The following is a 24,441-nucleotide window of genomic DNA, read 5'->3' as shown; positions in this document are numbered from 1 at the left end:
GAAAAATATTTCATCACTAGAATCCGTCTTTCCCATCTGTGACTTCAGTAGAAAGAAACTGCTGCTTTGATAACTTTCCTAACCCCCCTCTAGTTTTTACTATATAGGTCTTTGAAAATTGTCAGATGGATCTTAGAGTTAAGCCATTTCTTTCCGCTTGCAGGAGAAGTAACCTGTGGAATGCCAGAGTTCACATCTGTCTTTGTAAGTCTAGGAACTTTGATATTCTGTTTCCCAAGTCTGGGAATTTTCACACTGCACCATTTTACTCTATACCCTTAGCATCTTGCCCAAAGCAGCATATCCAATCAGCATATAATAAAAAGAGAAAGTGTAGAACCAAATAAGACAACATTTTTCCTTTCATACTTGTAGGCTACAGATTGTATTTAGTGCAAGAATAAGAGACTATACTGTAAGAGTGGAAATTTTTATTTTACAAATGAAAAGTCAAAATACTGCTTTGAATTGACCCTTAAGTCACACTCTGAATTCATACCATGCAGTTGAAATTTTCCCAGTTCATCAATTAATTCCACTGAAAACAGACTAAGCTTCTGTCTATGGAAGAAGCATAGACCAGCTTTAACCATGACGACAATCACTGGGAAGACTAAGCAAAGGAAGTGACTGTATCTCTGTTTCAAATTCTTTTTCTTCTTGGGCACATTCTCCATGGCCACGTGAAACTTAAAACAAAGATTGCGACTGTCCTGGCCAGAGAAGAAGGTTAAAGCTGTGTCATAGAGAATTGCAGATTATACTTCTACCTTCATCCTGTGATATCCATGTCTCTCAGAGAGGTCTGGCTAAACCAGGATATTCTTTGCAATAGCATTCAAAGTCCTTACTTTGGTCACATCTGTTACCTTTAGGGAATATTCTGAGCAAGAAAGTGAGGCTCCCATGGCAACAGATGAATTTCTGTAATAGAAATAATAAAGGAACAGATAATTATATGTTATTAAATGGGCCCTCCTACTGCCGCTTCATTTTATAGACTATTTCATGATACAAGGGTAGGTCAAGTATGCTGGACTAGTATATTCCACAATTTTCATCAATTAATTACTTGAAGCATCCAGCAGCTGAATCTACCGGACAGTATACTTGATTTTATATCTGGAATTGTAAGTTCTAAGGCTCTTGCTTCCTTTGTTTTTTTTTTTTTTATCTTTTTAAATTACAGGCGCGTATCACCATGCCCAGCTAATTTTTTTGTACTTTTAGTAGAGATGGGGTTTCACCATGTTGGCCAGACTGGTCTCGAACTCCTGACCTCAAGTGATCCACCTGCCTTGGCCTCCCAAAGTGCTGGGATTACAGGTGTGAGCCACCTCACCCAGCCATCTTGCTTCTTTTACATTGTGTTTTTCTCAATTTATAAACAGAAATAGTCAACTACTATTAAATTGTAAGAGTTTTCTTAAGTATTTAAAAAACCCCATATAATAGTCACAATTTCTTAATGGTAATATAATTTCAAAATAACTGAAAACAGAGAACAAATGTGAGGGAAGACTAAGTACTAAAGGTAGGAGGGAGAAAAATGATTATGACTCTTCCATCCTTATACCATAGTTATTAACTTTGCTACAGGAAATCATAGGCGAATGGGCACATGTGCATATCTGACTCACTTGAAGCTCAACTGCAGAATTTGTTTACTATTAACTGGTCTAAATTCAGCAAGGCTTTTACAAGGCAAGGTTCACCTATGTTCAAAGAGCCTGTTTATTTAAGACAGGACAAGAATCATTTTAGAAATGTTTTTCAACTACAAAAACAACTACAATACTTATATAGTAGTCACAATAGTCCATTGATTAATCATGCCCCCATCTAAAGTTTTTCTATTTGGGAGAAAGTAAAAATTAATCTCATCCTTCTTATTTGAATCGCAGAATACATTTTTACCGAAACTTCATTCCCGAGTCTCTAGTAGACCGAGCAGAACAGTGGAATTCTGTAGCACCTGAACCCTCAAGGATCCTTGGTAGATTTCTGTCTGTTATACCACCTCCTGTTGCAAAGAATAAGTAACACATTAAGTAAAATAGAATTTTGCATAAAATTTAAGGAATAATAACAACTGCTTACTTTACTTGGAATCCCCAAACTGAATTTCTCATTGATTCAAAAATTAGTCTCTCCCTACCCAGCTAGAATGAGATTAGAAAAGTGATAAAAGATATATAGGCTACAGACTCTGGGGAAGTACCATTAAGTTTATACAACGTGTATGATAGAATCTTATCTGTCTATTGGCTAATATAACAATGCTATCCCTGCTTACCCTCAATTAAAGCAAAATCAAATTAAAAAGAAAGGTAAGGATAGGTTTAAGAAAAAAATCTACAAAAGCACAACCTCAGAGATGTGTCTGAAAGAGAACCTCTGTTCTGTCTCTAGCCCCGGATGTAAAGACTACACTGACTTCACTGGAAACAGGAATAATGCAAGGTATTATACAGGTTATTAGTTATGATATCAGCTTTATACTTCATTTCACAGAAGAATCTGATTCTACTTTATTAAAACTGTACCACCAAATATTTTATGACATTTGTTTTGATGAACAATCTTTTAAATATTTATATATAAAGAATCATATTCTGAATTGACACCAGTATATCATAAATATGAAATTAGTTTATTCATCTTTATATCCTTATCTCCCTATAGGATGTACTCAGTATTTTAAAACTATGTACTTTGTATCTCAAGCCATTAAAGATGCTGAAATAACCTATTTTTACACACTCTTTCAGACTCATTAACTTGTCTTTTTTTCCTTAGTAGTACAGTAATATCACTGAGCCTTAAGAAATAGAAAAAAGGCTGAGTGTGGTGGCTCACACCTGTAATCCCAACACTTTGGGAGGCCGAGTAGGAGGATCACTTGAGCTCAAGAGTTTGAGACCAGCCTGGGCAACATGGTGAAACCCCGTCTCTACAAAAACATACAAAAATTAGCTGGATGTGGTGGTGGGTGCCTATAGACCCACCTATTCAAGAGGCTGAGTTAAGAGGATCGCTTGAGCCTAGGAGGCAGAGGCTGCAGTAAGCTGAGACTGCACCACTGCACCATAGCCTGGGCGACACAGTGAGACCCTGTCTCAGAAAAAAAGAAATAGAAAAAATACAGGCTGAGTAGATTTAGACTGAAATCCTGACTTTATCACTGTAGCTCTTCACAGCTATGTGATCTTAGATAAATTATTTAAATCCACTGACCTCAACTTTTTTGCCAATAAAAGAGGGATAATACTGGCTACCTCACAAGCTTATTGTAAGGATTAAGAGACAAATATATTATTTCCTTCTAACAAATAACAAAACATCTGGCCACTGAAACACATGTTGCTCAGTTATCATCAACTTAAGTACATAGGTAATACATCTTTCCAGACTCAGACTAACACAGCTCTATGGTTAAAAAGGATCCCACAGAACTAGTTTAATATTCTTCTCTTTATAGATGAAGAAACCAGAGCCTAAATATGTTGTAGGTTTCATTATGAAAGTTCCTAGAGGGCAACTACCTCTTCATATTTCTCAATGATAAATACTTATTAGGCATTCAGAATGACTTACCTAGGAGTTTTTATTTGCTGGTACTTATTCAATGAAATTGTAATACATTTGTTTATAAGTCTATTCTGTGAGCTCCTCAAGTAGGATTACTTTATTTCTGTTTTCGTATCTATCACACAATTAGCATATAATATATATAATTGTCATACGATTAACATTTGCCTGATAAGGTTTGTTAAAGAAATTAATCACAAATATTTTTGTATGTAACATCTTTTGACCTGAGTCAGCTTCCTGAGAACGTAGTTTCTTGTGTAGCTTTGCATCCCAAGTAATGCCTTGCACACAGCCAATAACAATTGCATATTAAACAAAGGTACTCTTAATGTCAACAATTGTCTATATTAGTTGTCAAAACTATATATATTTAGTGCTAAATGGAAAAGCATCACACTCAGAGTCTCTTTAACATTCCTTGATTAACCAAAAAGGACCACAATTTGACAGATAATATATACTTTCTCTCTGCTTATGTTTCAAGGACTTGTTATAGGTCAAAGCCTTCCTAAATATCTGACAATACCCCTTATATGGCCTTTTTTTTTTTTTTTTGACACAGGGTCTCACTCTGCTGCCCAGGCTGGAGTGCAGTGGTGCGATCATAGCTCACTGCAGCCTTGACCTCAGGGCTCAAGAAATCCTCCCACCTCAGCCTCTAGAGTAGCTGGGACTTCAGGAGCACGCCACCATGCCCAACTAATTTTTTTACGTTTTGGTAAAGATGGTGTCTTACTATATTGCCCAGGTTCACGGCCTCTTTTTAAAAGTTACTTTTTATCTAGGTGTCACTATTTTGAACCCTGGTCAGTCTAGACATCACTAGTAGTGAGATGACCAGAGACTGAATACCTTCTGATGTGATGTCATATGATGTAAGTATGCAGAATCACCCATGAAGTATTCTGACCAAAAATACTTAAGCAGAGTCTATTCAAACCTTATGATTTAACTATTAGTTTATAGGATATACAGAGGCACGAGGAACAAGCTAAACAATATCATGAGGAAATAATCTGATAAATCCAGAAAGTAGGACATTTTATGGGTAAGTGATCCAAACTTTTATTTTATTTTGAGACACAGTCTTGCTGTGTCACCCAGGCTGGAGTGCAGTGGTGCAATCTCAGCACACTGCAACCTCCGCCTCCTTGGTTCAAGTGATGCTCATGCCTCAGCCTCCCAAGTAGCTGGGATTACAGGCACATGCCACCATGGCCGGCTAATTTTTGTATTTTTAGTAGAGACAGGATTTCACCACGTTGGCCAGGCTGGTCTCAAATTCTTGACCTCAGGTGATCTGGCTGCCTCAGACTCCCAAAGTGCTGGGATTACAGGCGTGAGCCACTGGGGCCGGCCCAAACTTTGTAAATGTAACTTTTTTTAAAAGCAAGAAAAATAAAAGGAAAAACATCTATATTAAAGATATTTTAAAATATAATAGAACTGGGCATGGCGGCGTGCAACTGTAGTCCCAGCTACTTGGGTGGCTGAGGCAGGAGGATCACTTGAGGCTAAGAGTTCAAGTCCAGCCTGGCCAATATAAGCAAGACCTCATCTCTAAAAACAAACAAACAAACAAAAGATAACCAAAAATGTAATGCTTGTTCCTTGACTGGATCCTAGTTTGAACATATCAGCTATAAAAACCACTGTGGGGACAACTGGAGAAAGTTGAGTATTAAATGTTTATTGTGATAGGTGTGACAATGGAATTGTCATTATGGTAACATCCCACCCTTTTTAGAGATAAATAAAGATAAAATGTCATGATGCTTTCAATTTAACTTTAATAAAATACCTCAGGATAGAAAAAAGATGAGACAAATTTGGCAAAATGTTAAATCTAGGGAATGAGCATATGAGTATTCATTATGCTATTTTCTACTTTTTTATATGTTTGAGAAACTTAATTAAAAAAATTAAGATTGTCTTTACATTTGTCTCACTCTTCTAGGTTGTATTATCTAATTCTTTAAAAACTGCTCCAACTGTTCATTTCTAGTTAGCCATTATGAACTTAACTGATCTTATGGTTATCATCAGGATCATATGACTAAATTCTGGTTACAAGAAATAATTTGGCAATCAGAGATTTTCGGGAACTGAGAGAGTATTATATTTTACCCAAGGATGTTGCCTAAACCTTTGCTTAAACCCTATTAGGACATTTGTCCTAAACAAAATATGATTAGCATCAAATTTGATGTGCCTCACCAGAGATGAACATCCAAATTCATAAAGTTCTATATAATGGGAGAGCAAATATGGAGAAACCTCCATCTCTATCTACTTCCTTATTTGTTCCTCTTTGAGCTAATCCCTATTAGAATATTTTCCTTCTTATCTAAACTTTTAAATTCTAGCACAGATCTCCCAGTTTTAAACATTTTAATCAAACTATATATTCTTCTCTTTGAAGATCATGTACTAATATGTAATGTACTAATACTCTCTCACGTTTTCCTGCCTCCTTTGCTCTTCCTCCACTATAATTCAATGTTATGCTAGTGAATTGATAGATAAATAAATACCTGGCATTACCACAATCCTGCCTTTTGCCTGAAAAAAGAAAAAAAAAAAAAACAAGTAAATTTTAATATCTTTCTCTTGAATGGGATAATAAGGCAGTGAGAATAGAAACATAAGTCAGAATATATTAAATTTTAAAAATTACTATTAATGTTTAATTTTTACTAGATCTTCTCTATTTCTTTGGGATCTTGGATATGTCCAGCATAGTAAATTTGTCTCTAGAAGGTTATCTTTCCAAAAAGTCATTTTTCCCCCCAATAAGTGCCATTTTCTCCCTCCCTTTCACCTATTAAGATGGTATATAAGCCCCCAATTCTAAGTCATATTTCTTTGTGAACTTCTGTATGTACTTACATATATATGTACTTATGTGATAAAATCTGTTTTTACTCCTGCTAATCTGTCTTTAGTCAGTTTAATTTGCAGGCCCCCAATAACAAACCCTGAGGATAGAAGAAAAGTTTTTCCTCCCTGACATGGTGAGTAAGAGAAAGTTCCTGCTCTCATGGAGCTTACACATTCAAGAAAGACGAGACAATGCACAGGGATATTTATACAATAAAATTCCAGGTAGCAATAAGTATAACAAAGAAAAAATAAAGCAAGTGAATAAATAAAGCAAAAAATAAAGTTAACGAGAGAGTGAAAGAGGGGAGTGGCTATTTCAAATAATTTAAAAATTGTTAGGGAAATAAATGGAAAAAGGATGCTTCATATTCTCATATGGCCTGAACAAAGCATCCATAAAACAAAACACTGACTATCTAAAAAGCTGAAATCACTTCAGAATGGAAAGAAGTCATATTTGCCTGTTTCTTCCAAACAAGGCTTTCCAAAACATAGAGAAATAATATTTTTAAAGAAATGAATTCTACCATTTCTTTTTGCCTTCCACACAAGATTATTTAGAAGTATATGCTTATCTAAGGCTATCAAAGTGATTTAATAATATAGAGCAGTCACTAAATGTCAGATTTAATAATATAGAACAATTACTAAGTGCTATAACCTGAAGAAATCCCTCACAACTATTCTAGGAGGTAGGTGCTATTATTATCCTAACTTTGCAGAAGAGCAAGCTGAGGTTTAAGATGGCTAGGTAATGCATCCATGGTCACTATTAGTAAGTGTCAAAGCCAGGGTTTAAACACAGACCTGTCCAATCACAAAGCCTATGCTTTAACTAGTATGTTACACTACTAGGTAGTTACTTCAGTAAAGTTAATGTATGAGAATATTTGAGTAGCTCTTCCTACTAACCAATAGATTAACATACAAATAACAGACATACACACACACATACACATTTTGAAATGCAATACATTACTGTGGCAGTTATATCTTATTTTCTACTCCTTACTTAGTAACGTTTTAAAACTGGAAACCCGACTCATCAACTCTTCTATTTTAAAACACTTCAGGCCTCCCCGCTGCACCACGAAAATAAATACTTTAATAAGGTTTTCAAGGCTCTGGATATCATTCTGTCCACATTCAATATTCTGGTCATTCCTCAGTGTTTTAAGTTATGCTTGCTGTTGTTTATAGCCCTTACTTATACTATTTGTTTTGTATGGAACAATTCCACCAACATCCCCTTCACCCTCACTCCCACTGCCCCCAACTTTTACACAGATAACTCCCAAACATCCTTCAAGTGAGTAAAACACTGCAGTCTGGATGTCTTTTCTTCTAGGAAGCTTCCTCTAATTATTGCCAACCTTCATTTCCCCAATTTGGGGTTAATTCCTCTCCAATGTACTCCTACAGTACCTTTTAAAAATAGAGCTCTATTAAAATTGCCTGCTCTATTAGAAGTGCCTGTTCTGCACTAAATTGTAAGGACAGTGACTACATACAGACACTTAGCCCTTGGTTACCCCCACAGTACAAATGTCCTGCATCTAATATATATTTAATAAATGTTTGTGAAATCATTACATCCCAGAATAGCAAAGTCACATCAGATCTTTAGGAGAAATTTCTGAAAATTATTTTCATGGCTATAGAAAAGTGAAAATAACCAGATGTCTACACAGGAACATTAATATTATTAATAATAGCAGTAATAATAGAACCTAACATTATTAAGACCTAGTATATGCCAACCACTGTGCTAAGCCTCTAACACATCCCATCTTTAGCAATCTTCTGAGAAACTCTAAAATCTCAGTTTCACACAGGGGGAAAGAGAGACTTAAAGACTAGTAACCTGCTCAACATCACACAGCAAGTATCAAACCCGAGTCTCAAACGCTAAACTCTCTCATCTCAGAGTCTGTACTCACTAACTTATAATGCCTCTGGACTGATGTCAGAAAAACACAGACATACTATAATTACAAAGTCACCTTCTGAGTGCTCTACAAATGATGCTAGCTCACCAGGAAAACTCATAAAATAGAAAAATATATTTCCTCTTATACTGACAGATGAGAAGAAATAAGATTATAGTTTTAGTTTTGGAATTTACCTCCAGATGATAATTTTATATGGGATCCCCTGAATATACACGGGCTGACAACGAAAAGATGTGGCTTAAAACTGCAATGCTGGCTGGGTGCAGTGCCTCATGCCTGTAATCCCAGCACTCTGGGAGGGCAAGGAGGGCAGATGGCTTAAGCCCAAGAGTTCGAGACCAGCCTGGGCAATACAGCAAGACCTTATATCTAAACTAAAAAATAAAAATAAAAAATAAAAAAAACTGCAATGCCAATGGCAGAGAAAAGGTAAAATTTGCTGTGCTTATCCAAGTTAGATCAGATCTTTAGGCACTATCTATATATAATTTGATCTTGAAAGCTTTGGTTGTTTGTTAAAAAGGCTTGTGTGAAAGAAATAAGAATTATATACATTATTGCCTGCTTGCTTTTCCTACAGAGTAACCACAAAGTCAGTAATATATAGTCTCACAAATTGGCTAAACAGCAGAATGTCAGGAGTAACCACAAAAGAGTCTTAGGGGAAAAAAAGATAAAGTCCATGTACCTGCTCTATGAGTCGCTTTATTAGGGGTAGCCCTTCTAATGCTGAACTGTCACATCCACTGGTCAACACGCGTTCAAATCCCAAGGTTAAGAGGGTCTCCAGAGCTGCCATTGGATCATGAACCATGTCAAAGGCTGAAATAAATAAAACTGATGTGAATTTTGAACAGGTATCTCTAATGCAGCGTTTCCCAAAATGTAGTATACATGCAGTGGCATGCTGGACCTAGCTTGTACTGGCTTACAAAGGCCAATTATTAAACACTCAAGAATTCTGCAAGTCAGATTGTTAATCCACTGGCAGCCTGAAATTAGTGAAGGTAGGGCCAGGTGCAGTAGCTCGTGCCTAATCTTGGCATTTTGGGAGGCCGAGGTGGGGAGATCACTTGAGCCCAGGAGTTTGAGACCAGCCTGGACAACGTGGCAAGATCCCATATCTACAATACAAAAATTAGCTGGGCATGGTGGTGTGCACCTATAGTCCCAGCTACTCGAGAGGCTGAGATGGGAGGATCACCTGAGCCTAAGGGGTCGAGACTGCAGTGAGCCAATTGCACCATTGTGCCCCAGCCTGGACGACAGAGCAAGACCTGTCTCAAAATAAAAATAAAAATTTAATTAATAACAATAAAAAAAAATTAGTGAAGGTAGAGTCTTTAAACCACAGAAATTTAAAAATGCTACAAATCAGGGCTCTTTTTTCTAGGAGCCAGTTCATCAGCACACCACAGTCTACATACCACTGTGCATAATCATTTTAATAATGGTACACATTTAAATAGTATATTTACTTAAATGCAGATAAGAAATGAAAAGTTTTCAATATACAGTAATTATAAAAGTTTCTATTTAAAATAAATTTACTTTTTTTTTTTTTTAACTTTTTTTTAAGTTCAGGGGTACAAGTGCAGGTTTGTTATACAGGTAAACCCGTGTCTTGGGAGTTTGTTGTGCAGATTATTTCTTCACCAAGGTATTAAGCCTAGTACTCATTAGTTATTTTTCCTGATCCTCTCTGTCCTCCCACCCTCCAGCCTCGGAAAGGCCCCAGTGTGTGTTGTTCCCCTCTATGTGTCTATGTGTTCTCATCATTTAGCTCCCACTTATAAGTGAGAACATGTGGTATTTGTTTTCTGTTCTTGTGTTAGTTTGCTAAGGATAATGGTCTCCAGCTCCATCCATGCCTTTGCAAAGGACATGATCTTGTTCTTTTTTATGGGTGCATACTTAAGATTTTATTTAAAGAAAATGATTAAATAAAAATGTGCACAGGTAGCACTCATATATGGTAAAATTTTAAATGTGATAGGCAGGTGAATCGAATTTGGGAAACTGTTCTAAGGCTTCAGAAAAACTGGACTAGGTAGAATGAAACACTGTACTCATCAGTTCTAGAAAATGCCTTGGCTCACATTCTCATTACTGACTAATATTTTGGATTAATCTATTAACCCCACATACTCAAGGTTCATAGCATAAGGATAGTTGTTTTCAACAGACTATATGAAGTTTCACTTCCATCCTACTTTTTTTTTTTTTTGAGATGGAGTCTTGCTCTGTCGCCCAGGCTGGAGTGCAGTGGCACGGTCTCGGCTCACTGCAACCTCCGACTCCCTGATTCAAGTGATTCTCCTGCCTCAGCCTCCCGAGTAGCTGGGATTACAGGCATGCGCCACCACGCCCAGCTAATTTTTGTATTTTTAGTACAGACGGGGTTTCACCATGTTGGCCAGGATGGTCTCAATCTCCTAACTTTGTGATCCACCCGCCTCGGTCTCCCAAAGTGGTGGGATTATAGGGGTGAGCCACTGTGCCCGGCCCCATCCTACTTTCTAAGAGACTTCTCCCCTCCTCAGAGCCCTCAAAGAGTAAAGTGGTATCAGAAAACTGAAAACAGAAAGTCTACTTCTGCTTTGGTTCTCATACTGCTACATGATATTGAAGCTCTAGCCTGCAGTGGATTAGGTGGTAGTGGTCCTCTGGGACAGGCCCCTTCATTTCACCCTTTAGTGTATGTAGGCAACTAAATCTACCACAGAGGATTTCCCTGTTTTGGTGGCAGCATCTTCTCACCACTATAACTATATTATGCTATCTCATTAAATACATCAGTGAAAAAAATGTGGAACCCAAAAATTCTACAAATTTTGAAAATATGAAAATATTTTTGTTAAACCTATTGGAATAAAGAACAGAAATTTGAAGTAAAAAAATTTTTTTTGACTGTAGACTTCTTTTCATGTGCAATGGCAGTGCTCTCTGAAGGCAAAATAGATACTTGTTCTTCCACTTTACCAAGGTGTAGCCAAAGAGTATAGAAATTATAACTACCTGATTTTTTGGCCGGGGGTGGTGGCTCACGCCTGTAATCCCAGCACTTTGGGAGACCAAGGCGGGTGGATCACGAGGTCAGGAGTTAAAGACCAGCCTGGCCAAGATGGTGAAACCCTGTCTCTACTAAAAATACAAAAATTAGCTGGGCATGGTGGCAGGCGCCTGTAATCCCAGCTACTCGGGAGGCTGAGGCAGAGAACTGCTCGAACCCGGGAGGCAGAGGTTGCAGTGAGCCGGATCGTGCCACTGCACTCCAGCCTAGGCGACAGAGCGAGACTCCGTCTCAAACAAACAAACAAACAAAAATTATATCTACCTGATTTTTTATAGGAAATATTTCTTTACAAGAAACTATCACATTAAAAAATCATTGTGGTGCAGACAAGCTATAATGAAAAATAATTTTGTATACTATTGTGGACATCTGTTCATTGACTAGATAGTCAACAAAGACTGCATCTGTTTCTCCTTTCTCCCTTCCTAATAAGATCCAATTCTTCTCCAGATACCCAACTTTCTCTCCCCTTAAGAAGTCTCTATCTGTGAAACCTCACCTCACTGCTAGCCCCAGGGATGGTTTTGCCTGGCTTAAGATAGACAGTACCTTTCATTTCACCAGCCACAACAATTTATTCTTTTGGGGTTGCACATGACCTAATACAATCTCAGTTAAAATGAGTCTCAGGATTCTTGCTTGGAATGCTGTGATAGGTACACACACTTGAAAGCAATACTTGCTCTCTCCCTCTCTCTCTTATATCCCACCACCATCAACACCCACTTTTAACAACTTTTCATAACTAAGGCTTCAAATTTTCTAGAAATTGCACATCTCTACTTTTATAACTTTTAGTCCCAGGATCTAAAAAACCAATTGGTAACCTTGGAACACTACAGAATTGTGTTCCATAAAAAGGTTGTGGCAGTTGTTGAAATTAGAAAACTAACACTATTCAACAGAACTTTTAAAATGAAAATGACTCACCTCGGTGGAAAGTGACTGGCAGAGGGCGGCAAATAGCTATAAAAAGAAAGTCATATAACAACATGAATGAAGATGTCATCACTGATTACTATATATAGAATTCTCCATGTTAGCTGAAACTTTTTAACACTTTCTTTGCCTAACAAGACAGTAAACTAACATAATAATAAAATGGCAGCCTTACAAATTCAAAAGTCTTATCTTTCCACAAATCTCTGATTTTTATACAAAACTGGTCATGGCTTAGCACCAAATGAAAATCATTTAATCTGACAACTATAAGGGCAGCATTACATCTAATACTTGTCCCTCTGAGGTCATTCAATAAGTACTTTGGTTTAGTAATACAGGTAGTTTGCTTCTGTCCTCTTTGCATCTTCCAACTTGGTGGTCCATCCTCACCAACTATAATAGCTTTTGAAGTTCTTGGTGCAGTGATTAAAGGAACCATGGTAAATTTCCCTTAAATTTGTATTCTATGGGAACAGTAGCAGAGCCTAATCTATAGCAATTGAGGAGAGTTAAGAAGGCTTTGCCACACATACACCCCACCCCAAACATCTAAATAACTATTTGAAATACTTAGGTTAGTATAAGTGTCTGTAGCTATAACTGCAAAGTCAGTTTTGTGATGTTGTTTTTCTATATTGCGAGCATAAATACAATTATCATTAGAGGCTTTTACGTCTTAGATACAAATTCTTACCCATAAGGGACATACACAGCTCTTTGTCAATGTGTCCATCTTCAGTCAATGCCCCAAATACCAAACCATCAGCACCATAAAGCTTGGCAAGACGAATGTCAGCCTTCATCACCTCAATTTCACGATCTGAATACAAAAAATCACCTCCCCGTGGCCGAATCATCACAAAAACTGGGATCTGAACACTCTGCTTCACTACTTGAAGGACACCTACAAGAAAAGAAAGCAGACTAAAATTCAAATGTGAGCTAAAAGCCAATGATATATTATTGGTCATTTACATTTGCTCTTGCATATTACCTCCAAAAGAAAAAGCTGGAGTTAACTAAAGAAACCAGACAAAGATGGCTCTAAAAGGTAGGAGGACACTGAGAAGAAAAATGTATATATGGTAGAAGGTAAGTAATAGCAAAGGGTTCAATACAACAATTTAGAAAACAGAAGATGCTACAATTTAAAAGCACTTGTCAGTTGACTCAACAAAAATCCTTATGACTCAGAACCCTTTTATTGGTATGTGACATTTGAAAGTGCAATAACTACCAGGCTCGATGTTCTGCCAGTACATTATTCCCCAAGATCCAATTTCTTCTTTCTAATTCATTACAGCTCTATTTAAAACCTACTAGAGAGATGGTTAAACAGCTTCAAAGTTCATATTCCTTTAATGGGCAAAGACATTTAGCAAAACCTTTTTTTTGTTTTTTTTTAAACAAGATAACGTGAAAGGGAGCAAAGTTCTACTTATTTGTGATTTTATGCAGAGATCTATGCATAAAAGTACCTAAATATGCCATAATACGTGGCTAGCTCATAAACCATCAATAGTATAAGGCTGTGACAGGCCCCACCAGTTGTTTACCCAGTATGAATTTCCTTCTTTTTTCTTGCTAAAAGAACTCCAATTTTGCATAGGATAGCAGTTGTCCAATACCAAGCAATGAATCATAACTGGTGTTACAAAAACAGACTGTACTCAAATTTACAGACATGCTCTAGGGATTTTAGAATGGCCAGGAATGCCCTCTTTTCATGTGAAGATTCCAAAGGGCTGTTGCGTATACAAACTTTTTACATTAAATAATGCTATTATCAACCTCAGAGTAGCATAACTTAGGAGACAACAATTCATATACGGACTTCTGCTTTTGGCCAAGACAGGGTAACAGTGAGTGGATTTACCCTCCCACCTATAATAATAATAATAATAATAATAATAAAAACAGACAAAATATATGAAACAGTGGTTTGCAAGACACTGGACATTAAGCAGTGAAGGGCAATGATCCTTGAAAATGGTAAACAATGAAGTTAATAAGTCAATTCTGATTGACCCAATTTACTGCCTTGAGAGTTTCTAGGCCAAAGCACAGGGATGGGGGACCCACATGGAGCCAAAACAATTTCCTGAGTTAAGGAGACAAAGCTGAGAATTCAGGAAGACTGAAGTAGCTAGAGTTTATAGGAGAGAGTACAGAGAGGACAGAAAGATAACACTGGAGTAGCAAAGACTATCTCAACGGTTTAAAAAAAGGATTTTTTTTTAAAAAGATAGGCTTGGTACAGTGGCTCATGCCTGTAATCCCAGTGCTTTGGGAGGCTGAGATGGGTGCATTGCCTGAGGCAAGGAGTTCAAGACCAGTCTGGGTAAAATGGTGAGACCCCATCTCAAACAAACAAACAAACAAACAAAAGTAGCTGGACATGGTGACACATGCCTGTAATCCCAGCTACTTGAGAGGCTGAGGCAGGACGATTGCTTGAGCCCAGGAGTTTGAGGCTGTAGGGAGCTATGGTCACACCACTTCAGTCAAGCCTGGACAACAGGTGAGACCCTGTCAAAACAAAGAAGAAAGGAAGGAAGAAAAGCAAAGAGAGAGAAAAAGAGAAGGAAAGAAAAGAAAGGAAAGGAAGGAATGAAAGAAGAAAGGAAGACAGATAACTCTGGAGGTCTGCAGAGAACCTCCTTTAATATTCAGCTGACTACTGACTGGTGCATGCATGCAAAGAAACTATGCAAGGCATGGGACAGAACCAATAAAAAGGATTAGAAATAATGTGCCTGTCATTCATACCAAGCTGTGAATAATGCCTATTCCACCAGCCAGACAGGAAAATTTCAAAATTCATGGGCACAGGGTAGAGTTCACAGAAGAATCCTGACTCAGTAGGAAGGAATAATTAGCTCTGTATTAACCGCTGCTCCAGACTTGCCCAGCAAATCTTAAAAGCAAGACCCAAAAGGACCAAACTGTTTTGGAACATTTGTAGGAATTCAAAAATGTCTAGTAACCAATAAAGTAAAATTCACAATATCTTGCATCCAATAAAAAATTACAAGGCAGGAAAATAAGATATATTATTAGATGATAAATCAAATGAAACAAACCCAGAACTGATACAGATGTTAGAATTGGCAGACAAGGTCATTATAACAGCTATCATAACTTTATTCCACATGTTCAAAAAAGTTAAGAGACATCAGAGACATAAAAAGACTCAAATTTCTACAGATGAAAACTACAATGTATGAGATGAAAACATACCAGGCAAGACTAATAGCAGATTAGATAGTGCAGAAGAAAAGGTCAGTAAGCTCAAGGACAAAACAATAGGAACTATGCAAAATGAAACACAGAAAGGAGATTTTTTTTTAAATAGAGAAGTTCATCAGTGACTTTTGGGACAATTTCAAGTAGTCTAACGTAAGAATAGCTTAAGTCTCTAAAGGAGGGAGTGGAGAACAAGCTGCGAGCTGCAAGCTGAAAATTTTCCAAATATGATGAGAAGTGTAAATGCACAGGTCCAAGAAACATGAAAAAAACTATACTCAGGTACACCATAAGAAAATTGTTCAAAACCAGTAATAAAGAAAAAAATCTTAAAAGTAGGTAGAAAAAAGAGACATATTACATAGAGAAAAACAAAGATATGGATGATAGATTTTTTTGTCAGAAACAATACAAGCAAGACGACAATAGAAAAACATCTTCAAAGAAAAAAAAGCCTGTCAACCTAGAATTCTACACCCAGCAAAAATACCTTTCAAAAATAAAGGAAAAAGCTATTTTAGACATATAAAAGCTGAAGGAATGAATCACTAGCATACTTTTTAACAAAAAAAGTTAAAGAAAGTACTTCAGGCAGAATGAAAATGAAACCAGACAGAAATATGGGATCTACACAAAGGAATGAAGAACACCAGAAATGGTAGTTGCATATGGGTAAATATATGATTGTTTTCTTATTATTTAAATCTCTTATTTAATAAAAGATAACTGACTCTTCAAACAAAACTAACAATACAGCATGGAGTTTTTGATATATGTATGAGTAAAATATATGACAACAATAGCACAAAGACCAGGAGGGGATTTCAATATACTAAGGACGCCAGCATAGAAAGATTTTATAAAAGCCTAATCCTTGATGTTACTACACAGCAGCTGAACTGGTATTAACAATTACCTACCTACCTTTCAACTTTTTGCTGTGAGAAAGAAATATGTTTGATCAAATCTTTGATTTTGTTTTTTACAACCATAAACATTTCTGATACAACATCCATAACGTAGTTAACATGACATTAGTAAAGGACCCCAACGAAACTGATTATTAGTTGCTTTCAGGCTCTATGAACTCCAATCAGAAAACCTGGGAAAAATGGACACTTACCCATGCTGGGTGTAGTTCCCCCTTCTGATAAACCAGAACATAATTCAATCCGATCAGCACCTGTAATATAAAAGCATTGCTCAACACATTTTTAAAAAATAAGCTGTTATTAAACAGCAACCTATTTATATATATTTTTTCCAAATATAGAACAGTCTTAGAAATCATCTCAGAGAAATCAAATTATAAAACTAGAGTAAAACTCTGTTTTTAACTCAGCTATACTCTGCAGCCCACATTGTGTTACTCATACTCAAATTTAAGAATTAATTAAAGTTAAGCTAGTTCTCTTAAAATTTTGTATTATAGGGTTGCCTCTCTATGTACAGGAAAGTAACATAGAATAAAGATGTTTCTTAAAACTGACTATAGTGGAATACTGAGTCTTTGTTGATAAGAAAATAACATAATATTTCCCAAAAGGGTCTTTATTATTCTAAGCTTTAAAAAACACAAAGCTACTTTTGAGTAGCTAAACCAAGATAATTTCAAGAATAAGAAAATGCTGAAACCAAAAGAATTATTAGGCTACCAAGGTCGCATCAAAAGATCTCAGGAACCAGTTTGAAGAAGCTCTCACTAGCCAAAGATAGAACATTTTGTTCATCAATAAGCAGAATAACTACAATGGATTAAAACACACAAAATATATCTAAATGTAGATTCATAATGACAAAACAATTCAAGGGAAGACAGAGAACAAATTCATTGTTCTAAAAAGTATTATAATAAATAAGGGAAAATAAGCAAGCATTTATTCTGCCTTTCTCATACAAACCATACTTCAGTATAACCAAACAGATGATGAGGGAAAGTTCTTTACAGAACTATTCTAGTTCATAAGTGAAAAATAAATGTCACCATTTTGCAACCCCTACTAAAATATGGGTTGCTAAATTTATTAGGTGAAAAGCTGACAGAAAACCTTAAGGATAGATTAGGCTGGCAATACCTGAACTCCCTGATCAATCTTAATATCACAAACAGAAAAAACCAACATGTTATGTCCTTCTGATGTGATGCAACAGGAAGTACATAATGTTATCTATAAATAAATTTTGTCAAACCTGAAATCTGAATCTGATTAGGCCTCTGGGCTAACTACCTTTATAGGAAATACAGTGGTCAGAGGACTATGTTAAATGATATCACACATATAATTAGCAAAATTGAGAGTATGGGATACTCTAAAAGATGAATATCACAGTTGCTTAACAAATAAATCTTAAGAAAGTAAACAAAGAATTAAAGAAAAAAGCAGGAGAAACTTATAGATTTAAAGAGACTTAAGAGGCATATAAAACAAATGAAATGTTTGGCTCTTGATTCAAAGAACTGTTCACATACACATACACACACACACACAAACCCTGTATGAGTCAACTGGAGAAATCTGAAAACTGGGTTATTTGACGATATTAAGAAATGATTTTTTTAAAGGTGTGTTAGTGACATTGTGGTGTTTTGTTCTTTAAAAGGGACCTTATCTTAAACAATATACATTAATAATTCCACATCATTTATGGATTTCTTATATATGTATACATACTAGGCCTTTGAAAACAATAAAGAACTGAAACAACAACAAAAGAGTTTTTTTTTGTTTTTTGAGACGGAGTTTCACTCTTATTGCCCAGGCTGGAGTGCAAAGGCGCGATCTTGGCTCACCGCAACCTTCGCCTCCCAGGTTCAAGCAATTCTCCTGCCTCAGTCTCCCGAGTAGCTGGGATTACAGGCATGCACTACCACGCCCAGCTAATTTTGTATTTTTTAGTAGAGACGGGGTTTCTCCATGTTGAGGCTGGTCTCAAACTCCCGACCTCAGGTGATCCGCCCGCCTCGGCCTTCCAAAGTGCTGGGATTACAGGCGTGAGCCACCGCGCCGGGCAAGAGTCTTTGTTTTTTAGAGACACACACTGAAATATTTAAAATGAAATAACATGATGTCTGGGATTTGTTTCAAAGTAATCTGAGGTTGGGAGAGGAAGGTAGGACTATAAATCAGGGGTCAGCAAACTATGGCATGTGGGCTATGGGCACACAGCTTGTTTTGGCTATGGCCTGCAAACTAAGAATGTTTTTGTATTCTTTTTGAAAAACAACAGCTTTATGGACATATAATTCACTCATACAATTCACCCATTTAAAAGCGTACAATTCAGTACTCTCTAGTATATACACAGAGTTTTGCAACCGTCTCCACAAGTAATTTTAGAACATTTTCATCATCCCCAAAACAACCCTACACCCTTTAGCAGTCACCTACCCTTCTCATGCCTCTCAGCCCTAAGCAACTATTACTCTACTTTCTGTCTACATAAACTTACCTATTTTGGACATATATAAATGGAATCATATGTTGTATTTTCTTCCACTGGTTTCTTTCACTTAGAATAATATTTCAAGATTCATCTATATTATAGCATGTATCAGTACGTCATTCTTTTCTATTGCCAAAGTAAGAAGGATTTTTTTTTAACTTTTTTTTTCTTTTTTTTAGACAAGATCGGCTATGTCGCCAAGGCTACAGTGCAGTGGTGTGACTGGCTCACTTCAGCCTCTGCCTCCTGGACTCAAGTGATCCTCCCACCTTAGCCTCCCAAAGTAGCTGGGACTACAGGTGCTCACCACCACGCTTGGCTAATTTTTCTAATTTTTGTTGAGACAGGGTTTTGCCATGTTGCCTGGGCTGGTGTCGAACTCGTGAGCTCAAGTGATCTGGCAGCCTCAGCTTCTCCAATTACTGGGATTACAGGCATAAGCCACTGCACCCGGCTGATGTTTACATTTTCAAAAGATTTAAAAATAAAATAAGTGACAAAGATCAAATGTGTCCAGCAAAGCTGAAAATATATATACTATGCAGCTCTTCACAGAAGAAGTTTATTGACCCCTGAAATAAACGAAAAACTGGCCATGTGTTGAAAATGGGTGAAGATGAGTGATGCATACATGTGGCTTCATTATCCTATTTGCTCTACTTTTGTATGTGTTTATTTTTCCATAATAAAATTTTTTTTAATTTTTCTGAACCTGAGATGATGGAAATGTCTGTGCTTCCCATTAAAACAAGTTCAGAGTACAACAGAAACTTTGAGGGAAAAATAGATAATGTTCAAAAGCAAAAAAGATAAAATTCCTCATGATGAAGTCTCTGAAGTCATCTTTAAGCTAATGGTTTAAAAAAATTAAAATTTTGCTAAGTTCAATAAAAAATTAAGTCAGTGAGTAAGTACTATTGTCGACACTTGACTTAAAATGTGACCCACTTGGGGAGAGGAAGGGAGAGACTAGGTCATAATTTTCCAGTAGGGTTTCTAATTGTTTGTTTCTGAAAGCATTATGAGGGATGCTTAGAGATCACAAGGGCTGCCGAGATAAGCACACAGGATTAATTTTCAGACTCTTAAAAGGGTAGCCAATTGTCATTCACTCTCTAATTTCTCTTACCTCCTCTTTCTGCATTCACAGCTGACTCCACTGAATCAACACAAACTTCCATGAGAAATCCATTTGCTGCTCCTAAAATACATGGAGTATGGTAAGAGTTCATAAAGGTTCTATCCATCCAGACCAATTTACCACAAAGGGTTTACATTTTGCTGCCAAAATGCAAATATCCAATAACAGGTAAATAGATAAGTACACTAGGGCCCATGAATGCAATAAAATATCACATTAATTATTGAATTGATGCCGGTAGACTGAAATAGGTACACAGACAGATGTATAAAAAATTACACTGAGGAAAATGTCTGTTGAATGCCAAATTAATCTTCCTAAAACATAGAACTCATCATCACATTCCAGCTGAGATTCTTACAAAGCTTCTCAATGCCTGCAGAATATATTTAAACTTCTTTATAAGGAATATAGGTTTAAAAGCAGGACAGACTTCAAATCCATGTCCCACCAACTATTTAGTGTGAGATCCTAGATAAGTTACTTAAGTTTTCTATAAAACAAGGTAGATTTTAGTATGTACCTCAGAGTAGTGAGGATTAAATTAGATAATTCATGTAAAGTATATAGTCTCAAGAATCAAAAAGTATTAGTTATCTGGCCGGGTGTGATGGCTCATGCCTGTAATCCCAGCACTTTGGGAGGCCGAGGTGGGTGGATCACATGAGGTCAGGAATTGGAGATCAGCCTGGCCAACATGGTAAAACCCTGTCTCTGTTAGAAATACAAAAATTAGCCAGGCATCATGGCATGCGCCTGTAATCCCAGCTACTTGGGAGGCTGAGGCATGAGAATCGCTTGAACCCCGGAGGTGGAGGTTGCAGTGAGCCAAGATTGTGCTACTGCACTCCAGCCTGGGTGACAGAGCGATACTCTGTCTCATTCCTTCTTATGCTTCCAGATCTCTCTAGTCTCTACCGCTGGCTCCTCAATGCCTTCTCCTCAACCCAGAGTTCTTTCTGGCTTCATCTCTGAATAAAATTTTTCAAGGAACATTTCCATGATTTTTTCTCTCTCCCAAAGTAGAAAATTTTATGTCCCTCTTTTGAACTCATGTAACTCTTCATGAGTTATGAAACCCCAATTGTTCCTTCTTAAAATATGAATTACTTTCTACCTTTTATTATTTATGCAGATAAATATCTGATCACTTCTACTTGACTTAGAGTTCCTAAGTGGTTTTTGTTTTGTTTTGTTTTGTTTTTTTTGATACAGAGTCTTGCTCTGTTGCCCAGGCCAAAGTGCAGTGGCATGATCTCGGCTCACTGCAACCTCTGCCTCCCGGGCTCAAGCAATTCTTGTGCCTCAGCCTCCTCAGTAGCTGGGACTACAGGTATGTACCACAACACCTGGTTAATTTTGTATTTTTTGTAGAGATGGGGTTTCACCATGTTGCCCATGCTGGTCTCAAACTCCTGCACTCAAGCGATCTGCCAGCCTCGGCCTCCCAAAGTGCTGGGATTATAGGCATGAGCCACCACGTCTGGCCTCGTAAGTAAGGTCTTTATGTGAGAAATCTTTATCATCACCCACACCAAGCACAGTATCTACCATGGTACACAATAATCAAATATTTACTAAAAGCTGAATAATTACAACAAAATTAATGTATTTATATTACAAAGTGTGATGTAAACAGAGTTTTGAGTTTTTTTCTGGGAGCACATAATTTAAAAAAATGAACAAAACAATGCACACTTCATGCAATGACACTTAATAGAATGTTCCTCACATACTGGTAATGGTCACATCTGGTGGGCTGTGATTTGAAATTATTTTTATTTTCTTCTTTTTACTTTTCTTTATTGCTTTATTTTTTCTACCCAATATTGCTTTTATAATTTAAAAAAGCAATTTTTACTTTGAAAAACAAATAAAACAAAAACCTATCATCTGCTAACATCAAACTGCAACTGCCTTACTTATTTAAGACTATCAGTCCCTGTCCGGCGCGGTGGCTCACGCCTGTAATCCCAGTACTTTGGGAGGCCAAGGTGGGCGGATCTGAGGTCAGGATTTTGAGACCAGCCTGGCCAACATGGCGAAACCCCATCTCTACTCAAAGTACATAAATTAGCCGGGCCTGGTGGCGGACGCCTGTAATCCCAGCTATTCAGGTGCCTGAGGCAGGAGAACTGCTTGAACCTGGGAGCGGGAGGTTGCAGTGAGCTGAGATCAGGCCACTGCACTCCAGCCTGGGCGACTAGAGCCAGACTCCGTCTCAAAAAAAAAAAAAAAAAAAAAAGACTATCAGTCCCAAACTGTGAAAGGGTTAAGTGTCAATCTATGTTCTTAACCAACAGCTCTGCATTATTAACTCCATGAGTTTCCTGGTAGCTACCAGACCAGCTGTCAGATCAGTGGCACTGGCCGATGCTGATGCTGCCAGGGGACTATTTGCCTCACACAAGAAAGGACCCTAGGCAGGAGAAGATGGAGAGATGTATAAAAAAGGCTATGACAGAAGGCAGAGCAAGGCAGTTGTCCCAAGCAACAAAGTTACAGGATCAAAGGAGAAGCAGCAGCAGTTCTCAAAGTGTAGTAGTCCAGAGAGCTTTGGGAGCCTCTGAGACTTTTCAGAGTCTGCAGGGCTACAACCGTTTTCTTAATAATACTAACACTTTATTTGACTTTTTCACTTTAATTCTCTCACAAGTGAGAGGCCTTTTCTTTTTTGAGACGGAGTCTCACTCTGTCACCCAAGATAGAGTGCATTGGCGCGATCTCGGCTCACTGCAACCTCCGTGAAGAGGCGTTTTTAAGAGGCTACTTGACATGTTAGACTGAATGAAGCAGCGGGTATGAGAATCCAGCTGTCTTCCATTAAGATATACTGAAGAAACTTGCAAAAATATATTTCCACTCTTTTGTTTTTTTTGTTGTTGTTGTTTAGGAACATTTCTTTTTCATAAAAAATATTATGTCAACATGTAATGGGTTTACTATGGTTATTTTCTAATCAATATTTTAAAATTTTGAATTTTATTTTTATTTTTTGAGACGGAGTCTTGCTCTGTCGCCCAGGGTGGAGTGCAGTGGCGCGATCTCGGCTCACTGCAACCTCCGCCTCCCGGGTTCAAGTGATTCTCTTGCCTCAGCCTCCCGAGTAGCTGGTATTACAGGCGCCTGCCACCACGCCCGGCTAATTTTTGTATTTTTAGTAGAGACGGGGTTTCACCGTGCTGGCCAGGCTGGTCTCGAACTCCTGAGCTCAGGTGATCTGTCCGCCTCGGCCTCCCAAAGAAAAATTTGTTTTAATTTCTAATACAGTCAAAATAGATAGATGTAATCCACATAAAGAAAAGATCTTTGAGGATTCTTGATAACTTTTAGGAAGGTAAAGGAGTCCTAAGGTCAACGTTTGGAGGAACCAAGAGTTCACGGAGGAAGAGGAAGAGGGACTTGCCAAATTCTCTGGCACCTGCCATGCCATGCTACCCTGGCACTCAGGAAGAACTCGGGACTTGGAGCAGCCACAAGCTCGGCCACTTGGTAGCTGCGTGGCTTTGGGGACCAAGCCCCGTCCCCGCCGTGGCAGCTACAGGTAACTGCAGGTTGGGAACTGGGCTCCGCGCTGGACAATTAACTATCCCAGAAGAGTACTGGCTGCTGGTGCGAGAGGGACTGGCATCCTCGTGTGGGGACGGAAAAAACGTGAAGCTGAAGTTAACCAACTTGCACAAGGTCGCAGGGCCGTTTTGTGGGGAACGCGGGACTCGAACCTTGGCTCCACAGCTGAGCCATTCTCGCTACCTGCCCCCTCGTCACGCCCTCCGTTTCCACACCTTCAACGCCTCAAAGATAGAAGGTGCCGCCCAAGGGGCTGGAAGGAGCTGAGGAAACGACTCCAGAAGAAATCACCACTGACCACTACTCCCGCCGGCCCGCCCCGGGGAGCCTTCGGCCGACCGTCCCCTCCCCCGCCACCTTCCGCACCGGCCTTCCCGGACGGTATCCGCGCCCGTTTCCGCTCAGTGGAGGCCGCCTGCCTTTTCATGCTCCACGCGTTCCTCCCTCGTGCGCCTGCAGTTTCCACTTGGAGTTTGGGCTCCAGCGCGCACCAGCTAAGAAGCGCGTCAACAGCCGCGCGCACCCCTGCGCGCGTCCCCGACACCTACGCCCCAGCAGCCCCCGCGAAAGCAGAGTCGCAACGCAGGCGCACT

At 38.1% G+C, this 24,441-nt stretch overlaps 1 protein-coding gene across 3 annotated transcripts; it reads right to left on the bottom strand.

The window, feature by feature from the left end:
- Positions 1 to 416: 416 nt before the first annotated feature.
- Positions 417 to 24,438, bottom strand: CUTC (cutC copper transporter). 3 transcript variants are annotated; one of them, XM_009245704.4, is made up of 9 exons: positions 24,268 to 24,438; positions 20,267 to 20,338; positions 16,817 to 16,876; positions 13,142 to 13,351; positions 12,436 to 12,471; positions 9,118 to 9,251; positions 6,129 to 6,156; positions 1,918 to 2,023; positions 417 to 924 (listed from the first exon to the last, which is right to left on the bottom strand). In XM_009245704.4, the coding sequence occupies exons 2-9, from the start codon at positions 20,316 to 20,318 to the stop codon at positions 810 to 812; spliced, it is 741 nt and encodes a 246-aa protein (XP_009243979.3). In that variant the 5' UTR covers positions 20,319 to 20,338; positions 24,268 to 24,438; the 3' UTR covers positions 417 to 809. The 3 variants fall into 3 exon arrangements, with proteins under 3 accessions (XP_009243979.3, XP_002821104.3, XP_054378742.2); XM_002821058.5 differs by having other exon boundaries at positions 24,215 to 24,360; XM_054522767.2 differs by lacking the exon at positions 24,268 to 24,438 and adding an exon at positions 24,064 to 24,149.
- Between the last annotated feature and the right edge of the window lie 3 nt (positions 24,439 to 24,441).

The sequence above is a fragment of the Pongo abelii genome, chromosome 8 (assembly GCF_028885655.2).
Source record: "Pongo abelii isolate AG06213 chromosome 8, NHGRI_mPonAbe1-v2.0_pri, whole genome shotgun sequence".
NCBI classification, from domain to species: Eukaryota; Metazoa; Chordata; class Mammalia; order Primates; family Hominidae; genus Pongo; species Pongo abelii.
The sequence above is the reverse complement of the archived record's forward strand: the minus strand, read 5'-3'. Positions and strand labels throughout refer to the sequence as shown.